At 47.2% G+C, this 23,482-nt stretch overlaps 1 protein-coding gene across 2 annotated transcripts in view; it reads left to right on the top strand.

Moving 5' to 3' along the window:
* Nucleotides 1-20,431, top strand: part of SLC6A4 (solute carrier family 6 member 4) — a 33,504-nt gene extending 13,073 nt beyond the window's left edge. For both annotated transcript variants that reach the window (XM_063146557.1, XM_063146558.1), the window contains exons 3-14: nt 303-437; nt 1,632-1,851; nt 3,025-3,163; nt 4,044-4,178; nt 5,669-5,772; nt 6,788-6,915; nt 9,002-9,114; nt 9,701-9,832; nt 11,790-11,889; nt 13,039-13,139; nt 15,912-16,079; nt 18,082-20,431. In XM_063146557.1, coding sequence (XP_063002627.1) covers nt 303-437; nt 1,632-1,851; nt 3,025-3,163; nt 4,044-4,178; nt 5,669-5,772; nt 6,788-6,915; nt 9,002-9,114; nt 9,701-9,832; nt 11,790-11,889; nt 13,039-13,139; nt 15,912-16,079; nt 18,082-18,156 — 1,550 coding nt within the window. In that variant the 3' untranslated portion in view covers nt 18,157-20,431. The remainder of the gene's footprint in view (nt 1-302; nt 438-1,631; nt 1,852-3,024; nt 3,164-4,043; nt 4,179-5,668; nt 5,773-6,787; nt 6,916-9,001; nt 9,115-9,700; nt 9,833-11,789; nt 11,890-13,038; nt 13,140-15,911; nt 16,080-18,081) is intronic.
* The last annotated feature ends 3,051 nt before the right edge of the window (nt 20,432-23,482 follow it).

The raw sequence follows: 23,482 nt of genomic DNA, 5'->3' as shown, positions 1-23,482 counted from the left end.
GAATTGGCTAGCAAGGGAGTCAGATGTTGATGGCAGGGCTGTGTCCTCTGGCCAGGAAGGCCCTGAATAAAGCCCTCACTGTCCTACCCCTGAGGAAGTAGCCTGTGCCTCGTCCTTATCGGGCTTGTTTGCTGCCTGAGGAAGGCCTGAGGGCCTGGGGGTCAGTGCTGCCCCCCAGAAGGACTGTATGACCATCTAGTTTCCAATGGCATCTGTCCTCCCTCACTGCTCTTTCAGAGCTGCAGTTCATGACCATCTAACATCTGTCTGATCTGCTTTTCATGTTGCTTCTCTTGGCTCAGGAGCTTTCCTCATCCCGTACACAATCATGGCTATCTTCGGAGGTATCCCCCTCTTCTACATGGAGCTGGCACTGGGGCAGTACCACCGAAACGGATGCATCTCGATATGGAGGAAAATCTGCCCCATATTCAAAGGTACTGGATAATAAAGCATGGTTAAGTCTTCATTCTCACGGCTTGTAGCGGGTTCTGGGTTCCAATCAACACTGCAGGTGCCTAGGGAAGTGTGTACAAAAACCCTACAAGTTCTGAAGTTTGTCCTGATTCATATCTATGTCAGATTGCAACCTTTGTTTTGTTTTTCACATGAAAATGCATGTATATTTTCATATATAAGAACAAAGGAGCCCTGCTGGACCAGACCAAGGGTCCATCTTGTCCAGGACTCTGTTCACACAGGGGCCAACCAGGAGCCTCAAGCAGGGCTGGAGTGCAATAGCACCCTCCCACCCATGTTCCCCAGCAACTGGTGTACATGGGCTTACTGCCTCTGATCCTGGAGGTAGAACACAACCATCAAGGCCTAATGGCTATTGATCGCCTTCTCCTCCAGGAATTCCTCTAACCCCTTTTTAAAGCCATCTAAATGGGTGTCCATCACCACATCTTGTAGAAGCAAATTCCATAGTTTAACTTTTCGCTGTGTGAAGAAGTCCTTCCTTCGATCTGTCCTGAATCTCCCACCTTTCAACTTCAAGGGATGACCCCTTTAGGTTCTAGTGTTATGCACATTTCCCCAGTTGTGTGTATCATTGAAATGTATGAAAGTCTCCCGATGATTACAGCGTGTTCGTGTGCATTTTTCAAATCTACGCACACTGTTGGATGCCATTTTCTCGGTCCATGAGTCACATTTATTTCTTTATTTCATTTTTATACTGCCCAATAGCCGAAGCTCTCTGGGCAGCTCACAAAAAATTAAACCACAAAGTACTCCTCCGTCTCAGAAATGTACAGACTTGGCCACGGATTGAGTCCAGTAAATCCAATTCAAAAACGCAACCGAACAAAATTTCCCCTACTCCCTGCAGGCACCTGGTGCTCCGAGCCGGCAACTTCCTGTGGTTTGGGGAGGCTTCTGTGCACAGATGGAGCTCCGACCTCTCAACCCACCACTGTGTCTTGCCCCCTGAGATGGATCCCCTCCCGCCTTAATTAGTTCACTTGTACTATGGACACAGTTCCCAAAATATGCATAAATGGGACCGAGAGGTAGTGCTAATCCTCGTTTTCATTTAGTTTGTGCCAGAGCTCTGTGTGTGCATAGGAGCCTCTGCAGGGCCTGGATCAGAGTGCCAGGGCTTCTCACTGTCTTCCCCATCTGCCCAGGGATCGGCTTCGCCATCTGCATCATCGCGTTTTACGTTGCCTCGTACTACAACACCATCATGGCGTGGGCCTTATACTACCTCATCTCCTCCTTCACGGATGAGCTTCCCTGGACCAGCTGCAAGAACTCCTGGAACACCGACAACTGCACCAACTACTTCTCCAGCAAGAACGTCACCTGGACCAGCAACTCCACCTCCCCGGCAGAAGAATTTTATACGTAAGTGCGTGTAAGTGGAGAGACAGCCCTGCCGGAAAAGACAGCGTGGGGAAGGAGACCTAGAGCAGGGCAGAGGGATCGTTCGGGCCTTCTGCTTTCTTTGCAAGCGATTTTAGGACTGCCCTGTGGATTTATAGGTTTAAGATGATTCCCAGCGTCACTTTTCATAGCTCTCGCACCTGGGTCCACTTTCCAGTCTCAGGGGACTCTTTCTCTCCACTTCTGTTGGCCTGTGGAGCTTTTCTGCAGCTTTTCCTGACTAGGTGTCTGGACGCGTGAGGCTGCCTCCAGAGCACGTTAATGTTAACCAATGATTAGATTAAACAGAATTAAGTTAAAAATATATGTTTATTAATTTGTTTAGTATGTATTATTATGTATTATGGGGTACTATTTTATATTATATTGTTTGGAAGTTTGGTTAATAAAAAATTTAAAAAGGGGGGGGAGAAAAAAGGAAGGGAGGGTTACCTGCTGTAACTCATAGAAGCCTAGAATAGTAGAGTTGGAAGGGGCCTATAAGGCCATCGAGTCCAACCCCCTGCTCAGCGCAGGAATCCACCCTAAAGAACTCTGTTCTTGCCTTCTTCCAGCCAACCTCTGCTGGTGCAGGATGTAATCTGCACTGGGTGATCCGTCACTCCCGACGCGGCAGGATTATCTGCTCCCAGCGGGGGCTGCCCATTGAATCTCTGTGCGAGTCTCTGCTCTGGGTTTAACCCTTTCAATTCAGAGGCATGCCCAGGAGTTTGTGACTCATGCAGAAACACACGGAGAGGAACAGGCACGTCTTACTTGTACAGAACTTAAAAGTCACCCCTTTGGGGTGTAAGGATGAATTGGCGGCTTAGTTTGGGAAGGGGTGTTTTTCTGCATCACATCCAGCCCCCTCTAGGGTTGTCAGTTGTTTCTTAGACAGCGCTTGTCCGATTGCCTGACACAGAAAATCCAGACAATAAAAACAGACCAAGGATGTAAACTGCCTAGAGAGCTTTGGCTCTGGGGCGGTATATAAATGTAATAAATAAATAAATATAAATAAATACCTGCCAGTCTGCCCCCCTGAATCAGGACACAATCGTACTGAGACAGCCGCCTCCCTCTGCCAGAGTGCTACAAGCGCAAGTCCTCGTCTTGCATAATCACACAACGTCCTTTTCCTCCCCGTTTCAGTCGCCATGTTCTCCAAGTGCAGAGAGCCAATGGGCTGGATGACCTCGGAGGGATCAGCTGGCAGCTCACGCTCTGTTTGCTGTTTATCTTCACCATCGTGTACTTCAGCATCTGGAAAGGGGTCAAAACATCTGGAAAGGTGAAGAGCACAGCCAAATGCAGGAGGAGGAGGAGGAGGGATGCTGAAAATTGTGTCAGGTGGCCGGCAACACAAAACGAAAGCCGCCTTTGTTATGAAAACCCACGAAGGGTGGCCATGAGCGTCTTCCCGAGAACAGCCAATTTCGGAGTGCAGAGCGGTTTGCTCGCAGCACGTCATTCCATTGGTGCTCCGTAATTGTCTGAGCTTGTAGCCTCTCATGATCTGGGCTAATACCCAGCAACAATTCTGGCTTTTCCACATGGCTCCCATGTATGGGACAGCAGGCAATGGAGCTAGTTGTTTGAGAGCCCCCATCTGTAGACTCACAGACAGGCTTTGAGATGGTTTTTGTAACAAGTTGCCTGATGAAGAGATCTGGAGGTCTCAAAAGCTTGCACAGTTTTGGTTGCCTTTGAATTGGCCTAATAAATCCAATGTGGGGTGTGGCATTCTTATACAGCCCACAGGGCTGCCTGTTTTGGTTTTCTTTACACATGTGAGTCTACAGTCCATGGGGGCAATGAACCTATGTGGATGAACAGGGCCCATAAAGAGCAGAAAATACTTTTTTAAAAAACAAACAAACACGCAATCAAACAATTAAAATGCACCCGCTCTATTCAAACCAAGGGTTGGCCCATGTCCCAGCCAACACAGGACACCATAAGCGAGGCCTCTCCCCGAGATTATAAAAAGTAGGTGGCTCATATTGGGAGGGGGAAGAGTTGCCCCCGCAAGGCCTGGGGGACTGAGACGCCATCGTTCAACGTGGCCAAACTGTCACTTGTTCAAAGCACTGTTGTTCTCATCCTTATCATTTGTGGCTTTCCTCAGTCAAATCCTCAGCCAATGGCGTCTTAATGTCGTCTCCAAACAGGTTGTGTGGGTGACCGCCACCTTCCCGTATGTCATCCTCTTCATCCTTTTAATACGGGGCGCGACCCTTCCCGGGGCTTGGAGAGGAGTCGTGTACTACCTGAAGCCTGAGTGGCAGAAACTTCTTTCCACCGAGGTAAGGAAAAAGGAAGATGGGCTTTCATAAAGCCCGTGGCCACATTGGCCAGCGCACATGAATTGTAGGGTGCGCCAGGCACTCTAGGTCAGTCCAGTGTTCGTCTTTGGAGGCGGTGACCCTGTTCCGACGCCATGCTAAGCCACGGTGTTTCCGCATTTTGAGTTAAATGTTATGGCTTAGCGTTCTGTGTCAACCATTCCTAACCATGGTGGCTACATAACCATGGTTTAAACACACTCACTGACCATTTGCTGCAAAAGAGTTAGCGGCCTAACCGTGACTTAGTTTCTCATCTGAACAGGCCCGCTGGGGTTTAGCGATGGCAAAGTCCAGTTCCATTGAGGCTCAACTTGCGGAAACGTATCAGTTTCCACAGGGTCATTTCTCCCTGCATAGTTATGAAAGTCTCAGACCAGGATGGGGTGGGGTGATGCAGAGAGAGAAAGCGAGATCTCAGCTCTTTAAGTAATAAATAGAGCAAAGAGCGAGATTATGGGTTGTAATATTTGCAAGCCGTCAGCCTCCTAGCTGATAGGCAAGAGTTCAATGAAGAGGAAATGAAGACACGCCGTTTGCTGATAAAGCCGCATCTCCAATAAGGCCTGGTTGCTTTCCTAAAAAGTAATAAAGGGCGTTGGTATTGTATTGAATATATCTGAAGAGAGGAGAGAGCAGATGGTAATCTCGGCACGGCCGTCTCGTCGGGAAGCTTCGGTGCCCTTGCTCCTGAAAGAGGAAGGCTGCACGAAGTTGGGGACAGCTGCTGAGCTCCCAGACCCGAGGGGGGGGGGAAGGAACTGGTTTGTTTTTTGGGGGTAGGGGAGTGGGAGATCGTGAGGGGACGAACCAGGAAAGAGATTTGAGGGGGGCTGCTAGATCAGTGAAGATGTCAACTCAGTTCACAACAGCAGTAGAAAGAAAGAAAATAAGGGCAAATTCCATGCTAAGGAGGATTAGGAAAATAAATCTACGGTGCGTCTTGGCTTGCTTGGTCAGGCTGGCCAGTGTGGGTAGTGGTTAGAGTGTTGGACTGGGACTCTAGTCTCCCACGGCCATGAGGCTCCCTGGGTGACTATGGCCAGTCCCTGACCCTCATCCAAGCCTACCTCAAAGGGTTGTTGTGAGGATAAAATAGAAAAGAGCGCATAAGCCATCTTGGGCTCTTTGGAGGGAACACGAGATGCACATGTAATAAATAAACAAACTCAGTTGGCCAGGCTGGCTGGGAGATGATGGGGGATGCAGTCCAAAGCTGACCTGGAGGGCAGGGTCAGGTAGCTGCTTCGGACTCGGTAGCCTTTTGTGCAAAGCAGCCTAGATCTAACACAGCTGCCTCGTTCCAGCGAAAGGCTCCTTGCAAGCTCTTGACTCAAACTCTCACCCCTCTGCGCCCCAAACCATCGCGAAGCTCTCCCTAACAACTTTCTGTCTTTGACGGATGCTCTTTTCCTGAACCGTCTTTCTCTCTCTCTGTTTATTTTTGTTAGGTGTGGGTGGACGCAGCTGCTCAGATCTTCTTCTCTCTTGGACCAGGATTCGGGGTCCTACTGGCCTTCGCGAGCTACAACAAGTTTCATAACAACTGCTACCAGTAAGCTCGATCGAGAGGGAGAATTTTCAAGAGCAGCAAAATGCTCTACGCTCAATTCAGAATTTCAGGGATCCAGGAGCAGCTCTGATCTCATCAGAAGCAGAGGCAATTCATTCTCAAGCCCCTCTGCATGTGAAATAGTGATAGTGTGATTGTACACTCTCCCGTCCCTTCATGGGGAAAACTTGGTGTGTGTTGTTTAATGCACTAATTTAATCTTTCTTAATTATAAGAATGTAAGAAGAGCCCTGAGGCTGAATCAGACCAAGGATCCATCTAGTCCAGCACTCAATTCACACAGTGGTCAACCAGCTGCCCGTAGAAAGCCCCAAAGTAGGACATAACTGCACCAACACCCTCCCACCCATGGTCCCCACCAACTGGTGTAACATAGGCCTACTGCCTCTGATACTGGAGATAGCGCCTAGCCATTGATAGCCTTCTCCTCCAGGAACTTTTCTAGCCCCTTTTAAAGCCACCCAAATACTAGTACTGATGGCTTTATGGTACCTCCAGTATGAGAGCCAGTATGCTGTGGAGACCATAGAATCATAGAATCATAGAATAGCAGAGTTGGAAGGGGCCTACAAGGCCATCGAGTCCAACCCCCTGCTCAATGCGGGAATCCACCCAGTTGCTGGGGAACATGGGCAGGAGGGTGCTGTCGTACCCATGTCCTGCTTGTGGGTTGTTTTCCACAGGCAACTGATTGGCCACTGTGGGAACAGAATCCTGGATGAGATGGACCCTTGGTCTGACCCAGCAGGGCTCATTCTGATGTTCTTGAACAGAAATGAAGCATCAACACAGGGCTGATCTTATAGTTCTGTCCATCCGGCCTGCTGCCTCAAAGCCCAACTGTTCCTGGCTGCCGCAGATTCCGGATGGCTTCTCTGGATGCTTTCTTTCTCCAGGCAAAATACTAACACCAACGTGAGAGCATTGAGAAGGCTGTGCAGGGATGTGCCCCAGGCACACCTCGTTCCTCAGAAGGGCATTTGGCTTTTCATTGCAGAGACGCTCTGGTCACCAGCGCGGTGAACTGCGCAACGAGTTTCATGTCCGGATTCGTCATCTTCACCGTGCTGGGCTACATGGCAGAGATGAGGAATGAACCCGTGTCGGAGGTCGCCAAAGATACAGGTAGACCTCTTGGCTTTATCTTCCTGCCACATCTCCTGATACTCCAGTGTGCCCTGAACGATGATCCCTTTCCCCTGACCCATCGATGGTTTGTTTCCTGGCTTTTGCACGGTTCCCCCCATTCAGAAAGGTTCAAATGCCTCTCATATATCTTAGTAAGTGGCAGGAAATATTTAAGCTAAAATATATTGGTATTTGGGGGGGGGTTGGACAAGACTCTCTTGGAGGTATGTGTGACAAAGGCAGAGAGATTATGGGTGCTCCTAGGCGGAGGCTTTCATAACACCCTGCCTTGTTCACGGAACTTTACGGAGGTCCCAACGACTCACAACCCTGCCGTATTTTACCGTGGACACTTCCATCTTTCCTCTCCCTGTGGAAAATCCCTTAAGGGGAATAAAGGACAGAACGGCCGCACGAGGCCTTCTGAATGGAAGCGCTTGCAGCCCTCCATCTAGAAGCACCCTGTAATATCAAGGCTGCCTTGCTGATTCAGGCTGCTGCTACCTATTTTTTCTTTTCTTTATTGCATTTATATACCGCTCTATAGCCGAAGCTTTCTGGGTGGTTTACAGAAATCTAGCCTGGTGTCAAATCACAGATGTTCATCTTGCTGCTATGGCTAATCTCCTCCTTGGAAAAGGCAGTGACAGACCTCTGGAGTCTGTCTGTATTGAAACACAGAGCGGTCTCGAACCTGCGACCTTTTTGCCCTTCAGCGCTTAGCCGCTGAGCTGCTTGAAGTGGGAGGGTGTGTGAGGGTGGTTGGCAAAGGGTTGGCGATTGTCTACATCAATTGCGATGCTATTCACACCGGAGAACCAACCCACCCACGCCCTGCCAAGGCCCTGATGCAATGCTCAGATAGGCTGGCTCAGGATACCCGGCTGGCTAGCTCCAACCACCTCTTTGGAGGCACCCAAATCAGCCTGGCTCTGGACAATGCTTTTGTTGGCGAAGGTATCGCTCCTGGCCCCGGCTGCACATGCCTTAGTTACATAAAGGTTGGGTCGCTGGAACGGGCTCTAAGTGGGGACTGCCTTTGAAAAGTGTTCGGAAACTTCCGCTGGTCCCGAAATGCGTCAGCGAGGGGTTTTAAGTGGAGCCAGTTTCTGTTTGATCATATTTAATTGTTTATTGTATTTTGATCTACAGGGAATTTGTTCAAGGGCGGGGGTCTAAAGGTCTAAAATATTTTTTTAAAAAAATATATCAGGGAGTATGTGGGCTCCGTTGCTACACCAGCTGTACCATTGGCTCCTAGTTTGTTTCTGAGCACAATTCAAAGCGCTGGTTATTACTGGGTTAGGACCAAGGCATTTAAAGACTGCCTTTCTTCCACATCTATCTGTGTTCACTCAGATCTCCAGGGGAAATGTTGCTCTGTATCTCTCCAGCATCAGAGGTATGGTGGGTGGGAAACAGGGAGACAGGCTTGGCTGTAATGGCATTGAACTCCTAGCCCAGGGAGGTCTGACTGGCTCCCTCCCGGATAAGTTTTAGATGACAAGTTAAAACATTATTTATGGGTTGGGTTGGCATGGTTATTATGGTCAGACTGGCTCTTAAAGCAGTTGCTGACTGTTGACTGAGCTTCTCTGGTTGCTTTTTCTGTTCTGCTCTATTGTATGGCTGTGCTTCTGCTTATGTCAGGGGTCTTGAAACCCTTTTAGCACAAATTCCATTTTGGAGAAGCTCTTGCAGTGCGGGACGGAGCTGAAGGCAAAAGGGTGCGTGCCCAAAATATCACCATATTTGAGCTTGAAGCTGTTCCTGCCAGGGACTCAGCCTTAGGAGAAGCATTTCAACCTTCTAGAATGGAGGGGAAACCGGCACAAAAGCTGGGGACTCGCCAAATAATCAGCAGTCATGGGAAATGGCCCTTTAGAGAACTCTGGACAGCCGGATTTGGTTCCTCACCCCTGGCTTGGGTGAATGGGAGCTACATTGAGCACCTTGTTTCAAGTTGGGGGAGATGAATAAATAAATTCTGGAGGAAATGGTCTGAGCGGGATGGGAGTGCTATTCTCAGGTGATGGTGGGCAAGCATGGTCTATCCTGACTCCGTTACCTCCTTGACCGGCAGGACCCAGCCTCCTCTTTATCACCTATGCAGAGGCAATTGCAAACATGCCTGCCTCCACCTTCTTCGCCATAATCTTCTTCCTGATGCTAATCACTCTTGGACTGGACAGCACGGTGAGCAGCACATGTTCACGGTAGGGTGGGGTGGGGTGGGGAGGAGGTGGCTAGATGCAGGATTCTTCCAGACTTGGCCAACGCAAATCCGAAGCATCAAAACAACGCATCTCTTCAGATAAGCTGAGTTGATGTTTCTTGGCCAGAACATTGACCATTGGCCAACTGGGAAACCAGAGGGGTATTGCCTCACTTCCTCTTAGGTTGAGCACCTTTACCAAAGGGTTTCATTTCTTTGCTTGGGGAGGAGGCAGGCAAAATCTGATTGCAGCCCTTTGATGTGGTGAGGATTTAGGAAGCGTAAGACCTGCCAGGATTTGGCCTTATTCCCTGACCTTGACATAGTTCAATACCCAAGCCATGAACTCTGAACCATTCACGTCCCTTTTCAGGCTCAAGGGGCAGCCTTCTGCAACTTGGCGTCCTCTAGATGTGTTTGACTACAACTCCCTTAATCCCCAGCTATGATGGCCATTCAAACAAACATGTCTGGAAGGCCCCAGGGGGAGAGGGACCACTCTAGCAATTCTGGGCAGAGGAGCGCTGCTGCCTTTTCCATGATGACTTCTTAGTACGCTTCTTCCAGTTTGCAGGCCTCGAAGGGGTGATCACAGCGGTCCTGGATGAATTCCCACACATCTGGAGCAAGCGGCGGGAGCTGTTTGTGCTTGGCTTCATTGTGACCTGCTTCATGGGTTCGCTGTCAACGCTGACCTTCGTGAGTAGCTCGCCTTTCCAGGGCCGACCGAGCAAGACCACAGCTGGATGGTTATTGTGCGGGCAGTATCCAACGGCGTCCTTCCATTAGCAAAAACAAGGTTGCGCCAGCAAAAACTAGGTTCCCAGCTACGCACAGGAAGAGAATCCATGTGAAGTTACATTTGCACAAGTGCATTCTGCTTGTGCAAACTCATTCTACGATGGGTTACACATAACTCTTGTGCAACCTGTGTCACAACAGGTCACACAACCCGTTGCACAAGATAATAGGCGACCGTTGGCGCAATGGGAAGTTTCGGTGGAGTTCCACTAACAGCATTTGAGTTTGTGGAATGATACCTTTGGATACTGCCCTGAGCAGCACCTGATGCCTTCCAGTTGATCTGGACTACAACTCCCAGTCAGCTGCCCACAAACAGGACATGAGTGCACTCTCCTGCCCATGCTCCCCAGCAACAGGTGTAGGCTTACTGCCTCTGATCCTGGAGATAGCACATAGCTATCAGGACTAGCCTTCTCCTCCAGGGATTTATCCAACGCCCCTTTTAAAGCCAACCAAACTGATGGCCATCACGTCACCTTCTGATAGCAAATTCCATAGTTTAACTCTGTGCTGAATCTCCCACCAATCAAATTCCTAGGGTGACCCCGTTGGGTTCTAGTATTACGGGTGAGGAAGAAAAAATGTCTCCCTCTCCACATTCTCCACACTGTGCATAATTTGGTACACATCTATCATGTCTCCCCTTCCTCACCCTTTTTCCAAGCTAAACAATCCCAACTGTTAGAACCTTCCCTCATAGGAGAGATGCTCCAAGCCCCTTGCCCTTTTCTGCATTTTTCCTGCTGTACAATATCTTTATTTAGGTCACCCTGTTATTTCCAGGTAGGGCTAGGGGGAAAAAACTGCCTGAAACCCTGATCCAGTCAGTGGTGACAATAACCAGTTAGACGGATCCCGGATCCAAGTCCGTATGAGGCAGCTTTCGACGTTCCTTAGGGAGCTAACAAAATTACCATTGCACAAAATGGCTGCAACAATTCAGTTCAAACGCATCCCCAACATTTCATCCTTCAGAAGATGGCTTTCGACAGAGTTAGAACGGATTGTGGCGGCTGCTGCCAGCTAAAGGTCTTCCCATGGGCCCTGACCGTAGCTGTTTTAAAATCTAATGTATTGTTTCAAAGGGTTCCAAGCTGCAAAGGACATTCCTCAGTGACAGTTGTGTTCCGGGGATTCATAGGGATGTTGAAACCCGCCTAGCACCAAATGACAGATGATGCAAACACTGCTTCCAGAAGGGGACTTAGTGTATCTGATGTTGTATGTGTTGTTGCTACGCCGCTAACAGATTGGATCAGACGCCAGGCCGGACTAGAGATAGCGAATATCTGATAGGGGAGGCATTGCCAGCCTAGCATAGACCGGCATCCCGTTAGATTAGAAGCTCTATTTCTGCATCATGTTTTATCAGCAATTCCTTCTTGCTTTAGAAAGCTTCCTGTAAACTAGGAGACCCCAGTTCCTGCTTGAAGGCAAAACTCACTTTCCTTTGGGCATGCTTGGATCCCACGGGGTAAAGTGTTAGAAACAAGGTTCTGCCTGCAGCCTTTCTCTCTGTCATTGGGGGCGTTCAAGGCGGGCTCCCCAGGGGTGAAATGGTGAGGCACCAGTCCCATCAGTCTCATTCAGAGCCCAGGAGAGATGTCTGCATTTGCCATTTTCTGCGTAGTTGCTGCACCATGGGAGGCGAAGGAAGAGAAGCCTGTTGAAGAAATAGGTCATGAACACTGTTGTGGATTGCTCAGGTTGTGCCGGTATTGAAGGGAGCATCAAGTTGAAGCACATTTCTGGCTTGTGCTTTCTCTCACACACACCCTACATCCTAAAGATCCTTGCACAACTGACTTCCCTTCTGGGAACTGGAAACAAACTCATGATCTCTTTTTCCCAGGGCGGTGCATACGTGGTGAAGCTGTTCGAAGAATATGCCACGGGGCCGGCAGTGATTGCCGTGGTGTTCCTGGAATCCATTGCAGTGGCTTGGTTCTATGGTGAGCTTGACCATGCTTCGGTGCATCCACCAGCCAGGCTCCCATGCTTCCACGGAAGCATCCTTGTGCTAGGAGCACCTGTCAGGACGCTTTGCTGGGCATTTAAAATATTCAAGCCCAATCTTTCCATTGGCTTAATTGCCATAGAGAGTGTGATTCGATCCCTCTTGAAAATTGCGCTCTCTGTGCCCATTGAGCTGAGAAAACAATCTTCCATTGGCCCAAACGGACTTTCAGTGGTCTGGGGAATAGATCTAGGGCTGTTGGAAATAGATTCACAGCTGGAGCTCCAGGAACCCAGGTCTAACAACGCCCTTGGTATCCGTCATGTTATGGCTGATCTCTTTGAGTAGATACTCTGTACAGCACCATGTACATTGATGGTGCTATATAAATAAATAATAATAATAATAATAAAGGCAGCTTCAAGTTATGAAAGGGCAGACACACACCTTTGGGTGCCCTACATCTCAAAAGGCAGCTAATGGGGCACATGAGCTTTGTGAAGTCCCTACCCTTGGACCACTTTCTCCATGGGTCTTTTTCTCCCTCACTTGCGGTGGGCCTGCCTTCAACAGGGTCCTAAAGTCAGACAACGCCCAAAATCACACAGTATAAAGGAGAGTGAACTTAAATAAAGTTTTATTATTCAGAGCAGCCTTCTTGGCAAAGAGTTTTGTAGTCTTGACTGTTTTGGTTAGGTATACTTCTCTTATTTGCTTCTTTACTAACAATTGAGGATTCTGCAGATAATTCTGTTGTCCTTTTCTGCTGCTATTAAACCATGAGCAGAAAGTGATGCTTCTGTTTTCTCCAGGTCCTGTAAAACCAATCTTTTAAAGGGTTGAATAGCTGGATTTGTAGGTTGGGGAGGCCTAAATGTAGATGGAGTTCTAAAGCTGACTTTGGAATCTGTGTATTTAGACACAGTGCCTCCAAAATAATGCCTGGCCACTAAGTTTCCTTATGACCCTGAATGTACACATGATGAGCTAACTCTTAGGTTGGTGGAGAACAGCTGTCTCCCACCCAGTGACCTCCAGAAGTGCGCTTGGAACCCAAAGCATTCATCTGCTTCCTTTTTATCTGCTCAATCTAATGCGTAGCAACAGAGGACTAACTTGAGTCCTATCCCCTGTCACTCTGCAGGCATCAACCAGTTTTGCAGTGATGTGAAAGAGATGCTTGGATTCAGCCCCGGATGGTTTTGGAGAATCTGCTGGGTCGCCATCAGCCCTATATTCCTCCTGGTGAGTCTGTTCAGGCGTTCAATAAAGGGTGCCACCTCCCCAGTCTGTTGGGATCTCTCTCCAATTTGCAAACAGGCAGCATGTCCTTTCATGAGACACACCACGTGATAAAACACTGTGAGGTCCAGAGCACACAACCCTACTGCAAACCATAGATTCTCTTCCTGTGTTGTTCATGGTTAACAAACCCTAGTTAAACCATAGTGCAGGGTTCACACATAACAACCCACGATTCAACAACAACCCATGATTAAATGGCAACCCATACACAGGGTTGTCATTACATACGAACCAGGTCATTGCTCCTGCAATAGCCTATGGCTATAAACAATAAACATGCATTGTTTCTTAAAACAACCTTGTGATCATCGTGGTGACTTGATTCAAAGATCTCACACAGCTATTTCCAAGCAACAAGGAAGGAGTTGGGAGCATGTGTTCCTTGGATGGCTACCACTCTCTCGCTCTCTCTACCCCTGCATGTTGCATGGCAAACTTCTTGGAACATGAGAAAAAATTCACAAGGAGATTGTGATATTTGGGGTCAAGGAGGGTGAAGAAACTTCTTAAGTAGCAAGCCCAAGTCATCGGGCGCATCTGAAATCGGTCTTTGGATACTGACGCTGTTGACACAGGGTAAAGTCCAACATAAGTCATATTTAGAGGAGACTCATTGCAATGAATGAGACTTCATGATAACTTAAGTCCTGACTCAAGTAGGACTTACGTTGGATTTTATCCTGAATTGCACATGATGGTGCACTTTGAATCCTTCCAGCTCTTTTCCTTTGCTGAGATTTAATTAAAGGAAGCCAGTAGGAAAACAGTTACTGACTGATGCCTCCAAGAGACACCTAGCCATTTTTTATTTTTTTTACAAAAATAGTTGGCATCCTTTACGGATTAAGAAGGGAAAAAAGAGGCAGAAAATGGATCTGCTGTTTCTGCAGCAGATTTGGCAAAGCCGTTCTTTAGCGCTTCTAAACAACGGCTTAGTTCCCTGTTCCCGAATTAGCTCACTGTGTCTCCTTAGTGTAGTTCACACTCAGTGTCAAGCCAGAACAGAGAGGTATAGGGGTTATTGATGGCAAAAAGCCATCTCGACCAACGGCTGGCCTGGTGTTTCGAAAACAACCCTGTTAGGATGATTAATGCATGTTTAACAAATTTCCATTTTATTACCAGAAGAGGAAAAGGTATAAATAAATATGTAGCCGTATCAATCATTTCTACACACACACACACACAGAGAGAGAGAGAGAGAGAGAGAGAGAGAGAGAGAGAGGCCAGCCTTTATGAGCTTGAGATAATGAAATGAAAAGCACTATGCCCAGGTACTGTGGTTACTTGGTAGAAGTGGAGAGGAGTCCAGTGAAATATAATGAAGGTGGGGGTGGGGGTCTCCGACAGACTCTTTAATTTCTGTGGGATGGAGATTCTATTGGATAGTGGAGTGTTGGTTCTGAACAGGTTTTGTTCATCTGTTTGCTTGTTCTCTCTGCTGATGAACCATTTAGAACATGGAGGGGATGAAAGGACAGCAGGTTATAGAGAGCAACACTTGAAAGGAGAAAACACTTGCAGCGGTGCAAAGATTATTTCTGTTTAAAGGACTTCAACATACTGTTTAAAGTGAAGTATTTAAAGTACTTACCGTATTTCTTTGATTGTAAGACGTCATCGATTGTAAGACGCACACTAATTTCAGTACCACCAACAGAAAAAAAGCTTTGATTCTAAGAATAATAGAATAATAATCACACCCGTGATTCTAAGACGCACCCCATTTTTAGATGTTTATATGGGGTGGGGGAAGTGCATCTTAGAATCGAAGAAATATGGTATATGCTGCCATTTGGGGCAGAAAGCTCCAAGGGCAGCTTATAAAAGCTAATTAAGGGTACAGTCCTATGCATGTTTAGACAGAAAGTCCTACAATTCCCACTCTTGATCAAGATTCCTCAAAAACCTGGATCCACCATTGCTGGTAAGCCAGCCTGATCTACATCATCTGGTCTCCGTTAACTTAGAAGGAAACCCCTTCTCTCCTTTCCATGCCTCTTTTGATCCGCTGCTATGATTTGTGCTAGGATTGGGTGCATAATTCATAAGAACGTAAGTACCATGCTGGATCAGACCAAGGGTCCATCTAGTCCAGCACTCCATTCACAAAGTGGCAAAACAGCTGTTGACCAGGGACTAACAAAGTAGGACACGGTGCAACAGCACCTTCCCGCCCATGTTCTCCAGCAACTGGTGTAAATAGGCTTACTGCCTTGGATACTGGAGGTAGCACATAGCCATCAAGGCTAGCCTCCTCCTCCAGGAAGTTATCCGACCCCCTCTGAAAGCCATCCAAATGGGTGGCCATCACTACATCTTGTGGTAGCGAGTTTCATAATTGAACTCTGTGCTGTGTGAAGAAGTCCTTCCTTTTCTCTGTCCTGAATCTCCCACCATTCCGCTCCATGGGATAATGACCCCTTTGGGTTCTAGTATTTTGAGAGAGGGAGAAAAATGTCTCCCTCTCCACATTCTCCACACCAGGCATAATTTTGTACACCTCTATCATGTTTCCCCTCAGCCTCCTTTTCCCAAGCTAAACCATCCCAGCTGCTGGGTTAACTGGGTGCATTCAATGAGGCTTCTGCCCGAGAGGTCAGGTCTACGGCCCCAAACAGAGCCCCAAATCTGCTCCCTTGTGCTAGGGCTGCTACTGCTCCTCTGCCTGAACTCCAATTCCCGTCAATAACCATTTTGCCATCTCTCCAGTTTATCATTTGCAGCTTTATGTCCAGCCCTCCAGAGCTGCGGCTGTTTGACTACACGTATCCATACTGGACTATGGTGGTGGGTTACTGCATCGGGACGTCGTCTTTCATCTGCATCCCTGCTTACATGGTTTATCGGTTGGCAACTACGCCAGGAACACTTAAAGAGGTAGGCTTGCGCCCACGGTTCAAGGAAATGTATGGAGGCGGTGGGGTGGGAGCCAGAAGGATCCTGTATCTCTTTCTTGACATTTTCCATCGCCATTCTGCCCAAGGAGAGAAACGGCCGGCAGCCAGGTTGATTCATCTCCACCAAGCAGCTCTTAACAGCTTTCACCAGGAGCAGGGGTTTAAGTGTCTTAATTGCCCATTCCAGATCAAGCCATCTCAAAACACTTTGCATTACAACAGGGGACGATATATTGTTATTGGAAAAAACCATTCACCTGACATGCCTGCCTGAGACTGGCGTAGGTAAAAGGCCCCAATCCTGGGGACTCACATGGGAATAGCAGGGCTCTGGATCCAACACAGCCAATGCTACCCCTGCCCCACATCTGTCTATTGCTGTCTGGCAGGATTTGCAGTCTACTGTTGACAAGGGTTACCCCTGGCTGTAGATTTGCACCTGCAGAACTTTCTGTGAGCACAATGGGAGCCTTTGGAGCAGATGTTCCCCTGCACTGGCAGAGTTTCTCTCCACCGACACAGGAGAGTTTCTGCCCTATCCTAAACCTCTTGGATGGCTGTCCAAGGTTGTTAGATTACTCCGCAATCACCTAGAATTTAATGTATGTGCTTGATCTATTCAAATGTCAATTTCTATCCTAATCTTCTGAGCCCGAAAGCTATCTTAATTCAGTTCCTATTAATTGCTTTAACTAATGGCTAAGAATTGATTCGGTATATTTGATTGATTAGTTCCTCTGTTTAAAGGTCTATTGAAACGTCAATTTCTTATCCTGTGCTTTCTCAACACATTTATTCTGTGTGCCCCACTGATTGAAGGAAAGCCTAAGTGTGGTTGTTTGGAGAACTAAAAATAGTATGAGATGGGAATGACCCAGTGCCTCTTCGTCATCTTATATAATGGTTGATTTTCAGTTAATAAGTCCTTCGGATGAGTATGGCAAAGTCTGACATATTCTGCTCTTGCTCGTTTACATTGGGTCTCAATGGGGCACCAGCCATGGAGTAATAGAAGAAGTAATATGTTTCAGTATAACCTCCTTCCTGGTGCTGGATATATTGGTAGTTTGCGTTAACACATCCACGTGATCTCAAGAAAAAAACATCCCACATGGAGGACCAGGTTGTGCTTCTTCTACATGAACGTGTGCACATACGCCTTTAAGCAGGATCTCCACAGCCTGACCCATTCGGTCCCATTCCCTATAGAATCACGGCAATGCCCTAAAAACTAAATAGCAATTCCTGACTAGCTTTCGTTCCCGGAGGAGCCAACTCTATTGTACCCATTACAATACGGATAAACACGGACAGGATGGTTATGGTGCTTAAATTAAACTCTGTGGAGTTCCTTCTGGACTATCAAGAAGTTCAGGCTATGATCCTTTGAGGTATAGAATTGCATCCAATTAAATCTCCCTTCCCCTGGTCTGACTCCTTTTCTCTGGCCGATTGACGGTTCCCCAGCTTTTGTGCAATTTTCCTCCTTTTCTAAAAGTTTGAAACGCCTCCGCTAAAGCTTAGCAATTAGCAGTTACAGCTTTAAACTACAATATGCTGGCATTTTCACCTCACCGCCTTTTGCCTCCGGTCTTCCCCACCACTGGAACGCGGCCCCTGGGAGCCTCTCCGGAATGGATTTGGCCCTCTTGGTGAAGAGGCCCCCAACTCTTCCAGGAGATGCCTCTCATACAAGAGTTGACCAGGATCCAGTAAGGAAGGATATCGCCTCTCATGCAGCTCTTCCAGTTGCTATCAGTTTTTGTCTTCCACCGCAGTGTATAGTTTGGCCCATTGCACCATCCATCTGGAGTTACTGGTTCCGCTTTTGGTGCCCTCTGTGTGCCACCCGATGCTTCCCATTGCTCAGTGGGGAAGGGAACTCTTGAACAGGCTCTCCGCCGCCTTCCTTCCAACTGTTATCCTATCTGAAACAGGTGAGCTGCTCTCTCGCTAACACGTGTTCTTTTTCTCCTCCGCAGCGTATTCTAAAAAGCATTACTCCAGAAACGGCCACAGAGATACCCTTTGGCGGCATCCGCATGAATGATGTTTAAGTAGCCCTTTTTCTTTTGGTGGATGTGGGAGAGGCGGGGGTTGGTAGCTCCTTGGCTTTCTCATTGCTTTAAGCTCTTTCCCAAAGAACTGAATTTTTACCGAGATGTGCGTTTGGTGACGGAGGCGGAAGTGCGGCGAACAAACGGTTAGGCCCCCAAGCATTTCCACTTAAGATTGGCTGCACTCCTCGGCACACCAGACTCCTTTTGAGTTCACATTACTGCACTGGTTTTGTTTCGAGAACGTGAGGACGTACGAGTGTGAATGAGTACCCGCAACTCCATACCTGTGAGTAGGGGGCTGCCTGAATGCATGCATGGTTAACTCAAAGCCTCATGCAACTGTCACTAGTTAGAATTATATTTAGCATCCATTTGTCTGTGCCAGCGCACCTGTAAACTCTCAGTGTGACCCTCTGTAATAGACTCCCCTGGTGTATTAGTTTCTACGGATCTCACTATTTTCAACAAAGCTGAAGAAATAAAGGAAGAACTTATCCAGTCCTGCAAGCCATATCTTATCCGACTAGTACTGGGTTTCGCTGCTTGAATGGCCTCCCCAAGCCCTGGAAAAGGGACGTCACTGTGTAAAAGTTGAGCTTAGATCACGCTGCAGCTCGTGTAGTACACTGTCACTTCAGAACTGCTGGGGAGGGAAAGGAATTGAATGTCTAGAGGTGGGGAAAATCAAATCTTTGTATCTAGAACACAAACAGGTCAGAGGAACTGGGAAGGTAGAATTCTTCTATCTGACAAAGTAGTTACGTGCATGGATTGATTGGCAGTGGTGGTTTTAATTGGAGGATCATTCAGCCATGCAATCTCCCTCTGCAGTTTTGAAACAGTCCAGTCCAGCAAGAGCTACATGGCACGGTGCTGCTGTTCATGTACCACAGTTGTAAGGGCAGTCTTGAGTGCTAAAGCTGTCATGGTGTGAATATTTTAAACATCACCAAGGTAAAGGGATGGCGAGGTGCCTGTTCACCACCTCCTGCCTCACCCCATGTTGCAAGAAAGTTCAGATGTTGCTCGTATCACTTCTTCACCGGCCCACTGCTCCAAGGAATGCTCTCTTCCTACCCACTTTGGTTTACCCCTTGTATTTACAACACCAAGCGTCACATCTTCACGGGACCTGTCCTGGTGGTTTGATGCATTCATGGAACATATCTCCCACATGCTGCAAAATAACTCTTACAAGGTGTCAACATGCTTTTCTATGGGTGGATGTAGCATGGTTTTGCAAGTGTGCCGCTGCTCTGTGGGAATGGTGCTCCACCATAGCTCCACACCAGAGGGCACAGATGGCAGACCAACATGGCCACTGGGGTGATTGTCAGGGGGTGGGGGGAACACAGTGTCAATTCAGTGTCCCCCTGCATAGGACTAATGCTTCTTTTGCTGAGGTATAAGAATGCCTGTGGTGACTCCTGCCACCATGTTGAAGGGGCCATTGTGGAAAATGCAAGCACTGTTTCACCATCCCACTATCATTTAAAGGGTGAAACCACTACACACTTGCTAACTTGGTGACATGGTTGCTGGTGGAGAGCTATCCTTGCAGCACACGGCCACCTCCCTATTTCGGGCAGGTGTGTATTCACTGGAGTACTTCGTCTCATATGAACGGTTGCTAACACATTGTGGTACAATGTGTTAGCAACAGGAAGGCAGACACGTCTTTCTCTTTCAAAGACCTCTTTTTATGAGCATTAAACTCCAAAGCTATGAGCTGGTAGAGCCATTAGGGTTGTATCGTGTGTGTATTGGTGCTCCAAAACAAGTTGCATAACTACCTGGACAGCTGGCTACAGTAAACCTACCTAACACATACAACGCTGAGATTAGAATTTATTACGCCCTACGACAGATGCTGCTTATTCTGAACACGCCTATCAATGGAGCTGTGAGTGTGTTGAAGAAAACAGTATTAAATCAATTTCTGGCACATGAATACAACCCAAGGGTTTCGGCCACATTAAAAATATTGGGACCTGTAAGTGAGGTTCACCTGAGAACTTAGCGAGGCAACTGCTATTCTTCCTGTGTGAACTGGGACTGTTTACCTTTTTTTTCTATGGAGAAATTAAAACTGGAGTTTTATTTTACAAAACTAAAGTATTCCTCTCTATCTTGTATATACTGCACCTATATTAATTTATGTCGCTGCTTCTGTTATTGAATATCCCGAGCTGGATTGTAAGTCATGAATATGTGCCTTGCAACGTAAACTGTGGTTGTAATAAATTTAATATCACAATAAAATGGCAGTTGTATCCCCTCTTGTCTGGTGGGGAAATGATTTACTAGAATTAGCAGATGTCCAGCAAGAGGACATCTTGAGCAAAATTCATTTGGTTCAAAATTCATCTCCACTGCACTTTAGATGCATAGAATTGCAGAGTTGGAAGGGGTCACTTAGGCCATTAAGTCCAACCTCACGCTCAGTGCAGGAATCCAGTTTCAAGAACTCCTGGCAGATGGCTGTCCAGACTCTTGCTTGAATATCTCCAGTAATGGGAGCACCCACCACCTCCCTGGGCAGCTGGTTCCATTCTTTGACAACCAGGAAGTTTTTCATGATGTTCAACCAAAATCGGCCTCCCTGTAACTTAAGTCCGTTATTTCGTGTTCGACAATCTTGGATGATGGGGAACAGGCTGCAGCCCTCTTCTGTGTGATGCCCCTTTAGGTACCTGAAAAATGCTATCATACCCTCTTTCGTCTTCTCTTCTCAAGACATGCTTTCAAACTTCCAACTTTCCAGAGCATCTTTTAGACATACTTTTCTCCGTCAAGCAACATATGTGCATCTACAGGGATAAGTATGATTGGTTCATATGGGCCTCAATGAAGCCCTCCCTGAACTGTGACCTAGAACACACATCAAGCAGGAGAAAAACGATAGCATCAGGCAAGCCATCTTACTGATCATCTCCTGCAAGGGCTAGGCAACATTTTGCTCTCCAGATGTTTTCGACTATAACTCTCATAAGACCCAGCCAGCATGGCCAGCAGCCAGGGAACCTGGGAATTGTAGTCCAAAGCACTACGTTGCCTATGCATACCCCAGGGTTCCCTAGAACTGTTTGAAAGCCACAGAGTGAAACTAATTACCACAGTAACGTTTTCAAACGGCGAATAAGCAATCGGGTGTCCAGCAAACATCAGGAATTGTAGTAGCGGTTCCTGGCCTTCTTTTCAAACCCAACACACATGACAGGGAAGCCAGTGACTGTTGACAGTGCACTGCTAAAGACCACAATCACTTTTTAAAATTCCACCCAAGGAATGCATGGCAGAAGTATTACATTCATTCATTCCTTTTATCTGGAATTTTTCTATATGATTTCCTATTTTAAACTTCCCATAGTAGTTTTACAGCCCGTTATAAAATGAGGCATCATTAGAAGCGTAACGGGATTTCGGTCAGTTAATGGTTGGGAAAAAGCAGGATAAACAAGTTAGTTTTTTGTAATCGTTGAAAGCCCATGATCCCCCAGTGCCTGACATTTCGCAGTGAGATCATTCTAGAGAGGGAGGGGGCCACCACACAAAGGAGGCTGATTGCCGTGTTGCTGCCAGATGGAACTCTGCTGGGCATGGCAGAGACCGCAATGCCTCCCATGAAGACTGTAGTGGTCTAACAGGTCTAACTAGGGGGATAGTTGTTCAATATTTCATATGTCAATATTCATACCTTGAAGTTGGCTTGGTAGCAAACAGGCAATGAGTGCAGCTCTTTCAACACAGGAGTTATGTGTGCATGGCAAGGCAGTCAGCAGCCTTCTGCTCTAGTTGCATCTTCCAAACCAGCCTCAAGGCAGCCCCACATAAAAAGCATTGCAGTAGTCCAGTCATGAGGCTACCAATGCATGGATCTCAGTGGTTATGCTATCCCTGTCCAGGCATGGACAGTTGACGTACGAACTGAAATTGTTAAATGGTTCTCTGTGCTACAGAAGTCACTTCTAATGACAACAATGAATCTAGGAGACCCCCAAACTGCGTATCCATTCTCTCATGGGGAGTGCAACCCAATTCAGAACAGGAAAGCTCCCTAAATCCCGGCCAAGGAACCAAACCACAGTGCCTCTGTCTTATCGTGATTCAGCTTCATAACATTAAAATCCTCATGCATAAAACGAAGGATGAATTCTAGTTACTTCACTCCAATTAAACTTATGAGGAACAGGTCTTTGTCCACTCTCACTATGAATATAAGTCCTGGTCTAAACGGCAGAAATGGGTAGTATGTGATTAACTTTAGGAAATTCGAACTATGTTCTTGAATCAGTGGCTTCCTCCCTTGTCGTTACTCCTGTGCTGTCTCGCTCAGTCATTACCAGTGCCCCAATCGAGACGCAGTTCCCTTAGGATGCACAAGTGCTCATGTATGTGCATACAACATGGTGGCTGATATCACGGGAGTGACTGCCTCCAAGTTCACAGGGGAGATAAAATTCTGAGGGCGGAAGTATAGGGGAGAGGCTACCCTGTTCCACAATTTATTAGAGGAATACTGATCTAAGAACCTTGAGCTGGCTACTGTAATAGTTAGCGAGAAATCTGTTATCTGAAAAGGCCATTATATCAATTGCTGAAAATGGAAGGGGTAGAGAGGAAGACTGCACTCTCTCCTTGCACGCCAGTATGACAGAGAGAGATTTAACAGTGGTGAAATATAACAGTTCAGCAAGCAAAGGAAAATGCAGACTGTCCTGCATGAAGCATGCTTTTCCCAGCTCTATCCTGCCCCCCACCCCAATCCCTGATGCACAAAAGCAGGGGCGACGTCTGCTTTTACACGCACACAAACCCACACACACATGCCCCTGTCCTCTAACTGTTCACACCAGATTCTCTCCCATGCTTCCTAGCCTCAGCTCCATATGAAACAGGCGTATTGTTTAATCACTCCCACAGGCTACAGCAGGACTGCTAAGTCCCTTTCTCATCTGTGCCCCAGCCTCCCATCAGGATGGGCCCAACCCACACCTTTCTCAATGCTTACAGGCCCGGCCCCGATTCTTTATGATACGTGCACAGCATCCTAAGGCAACATAAACAGCTGCCGGCCTTGTAAACCAGAGGTAAGCAGAGCAGGTGACGCAGGGCAGACGAACCACCGCATTTACTGAAAACTGAAGTAGAAAACTCCCTTATAAATGCAAGTTAATTTCTCTATTTGATTATTATCTTCAGTAAGCTAGTGTAATGTTATCATTAATGAGTTGTTAGTTACCAAATACTTGTTAAGTGTTTGTTTTGTTTTCACAATATTTGGGCAGTTCCACAACTGCTTCTTGGCTCCCTTAGATGGACA

This window comes from Elgaria multicarinata, chromosome 22, assembly GCF_023053635.1.
Source record: "Elgaria multicarinata webbii isolate HBS135686 ecotype San Diego chromosome 22, rElgMul1.1.pri, whole genome shotgun sequence".
Taxonomy (NCBI): domain Eukaryota; kingdom Metazoa; phylum Chordata; class Lepidosauria; order Squamata; family Anguidae; genus Elgaria; species Elgaria multicarinata.
The sequence above is the reverse complement of the archived record's forward strand: the minus strand, read 5'-3'. Positions and strand labels throughout refer to the sequence as shown.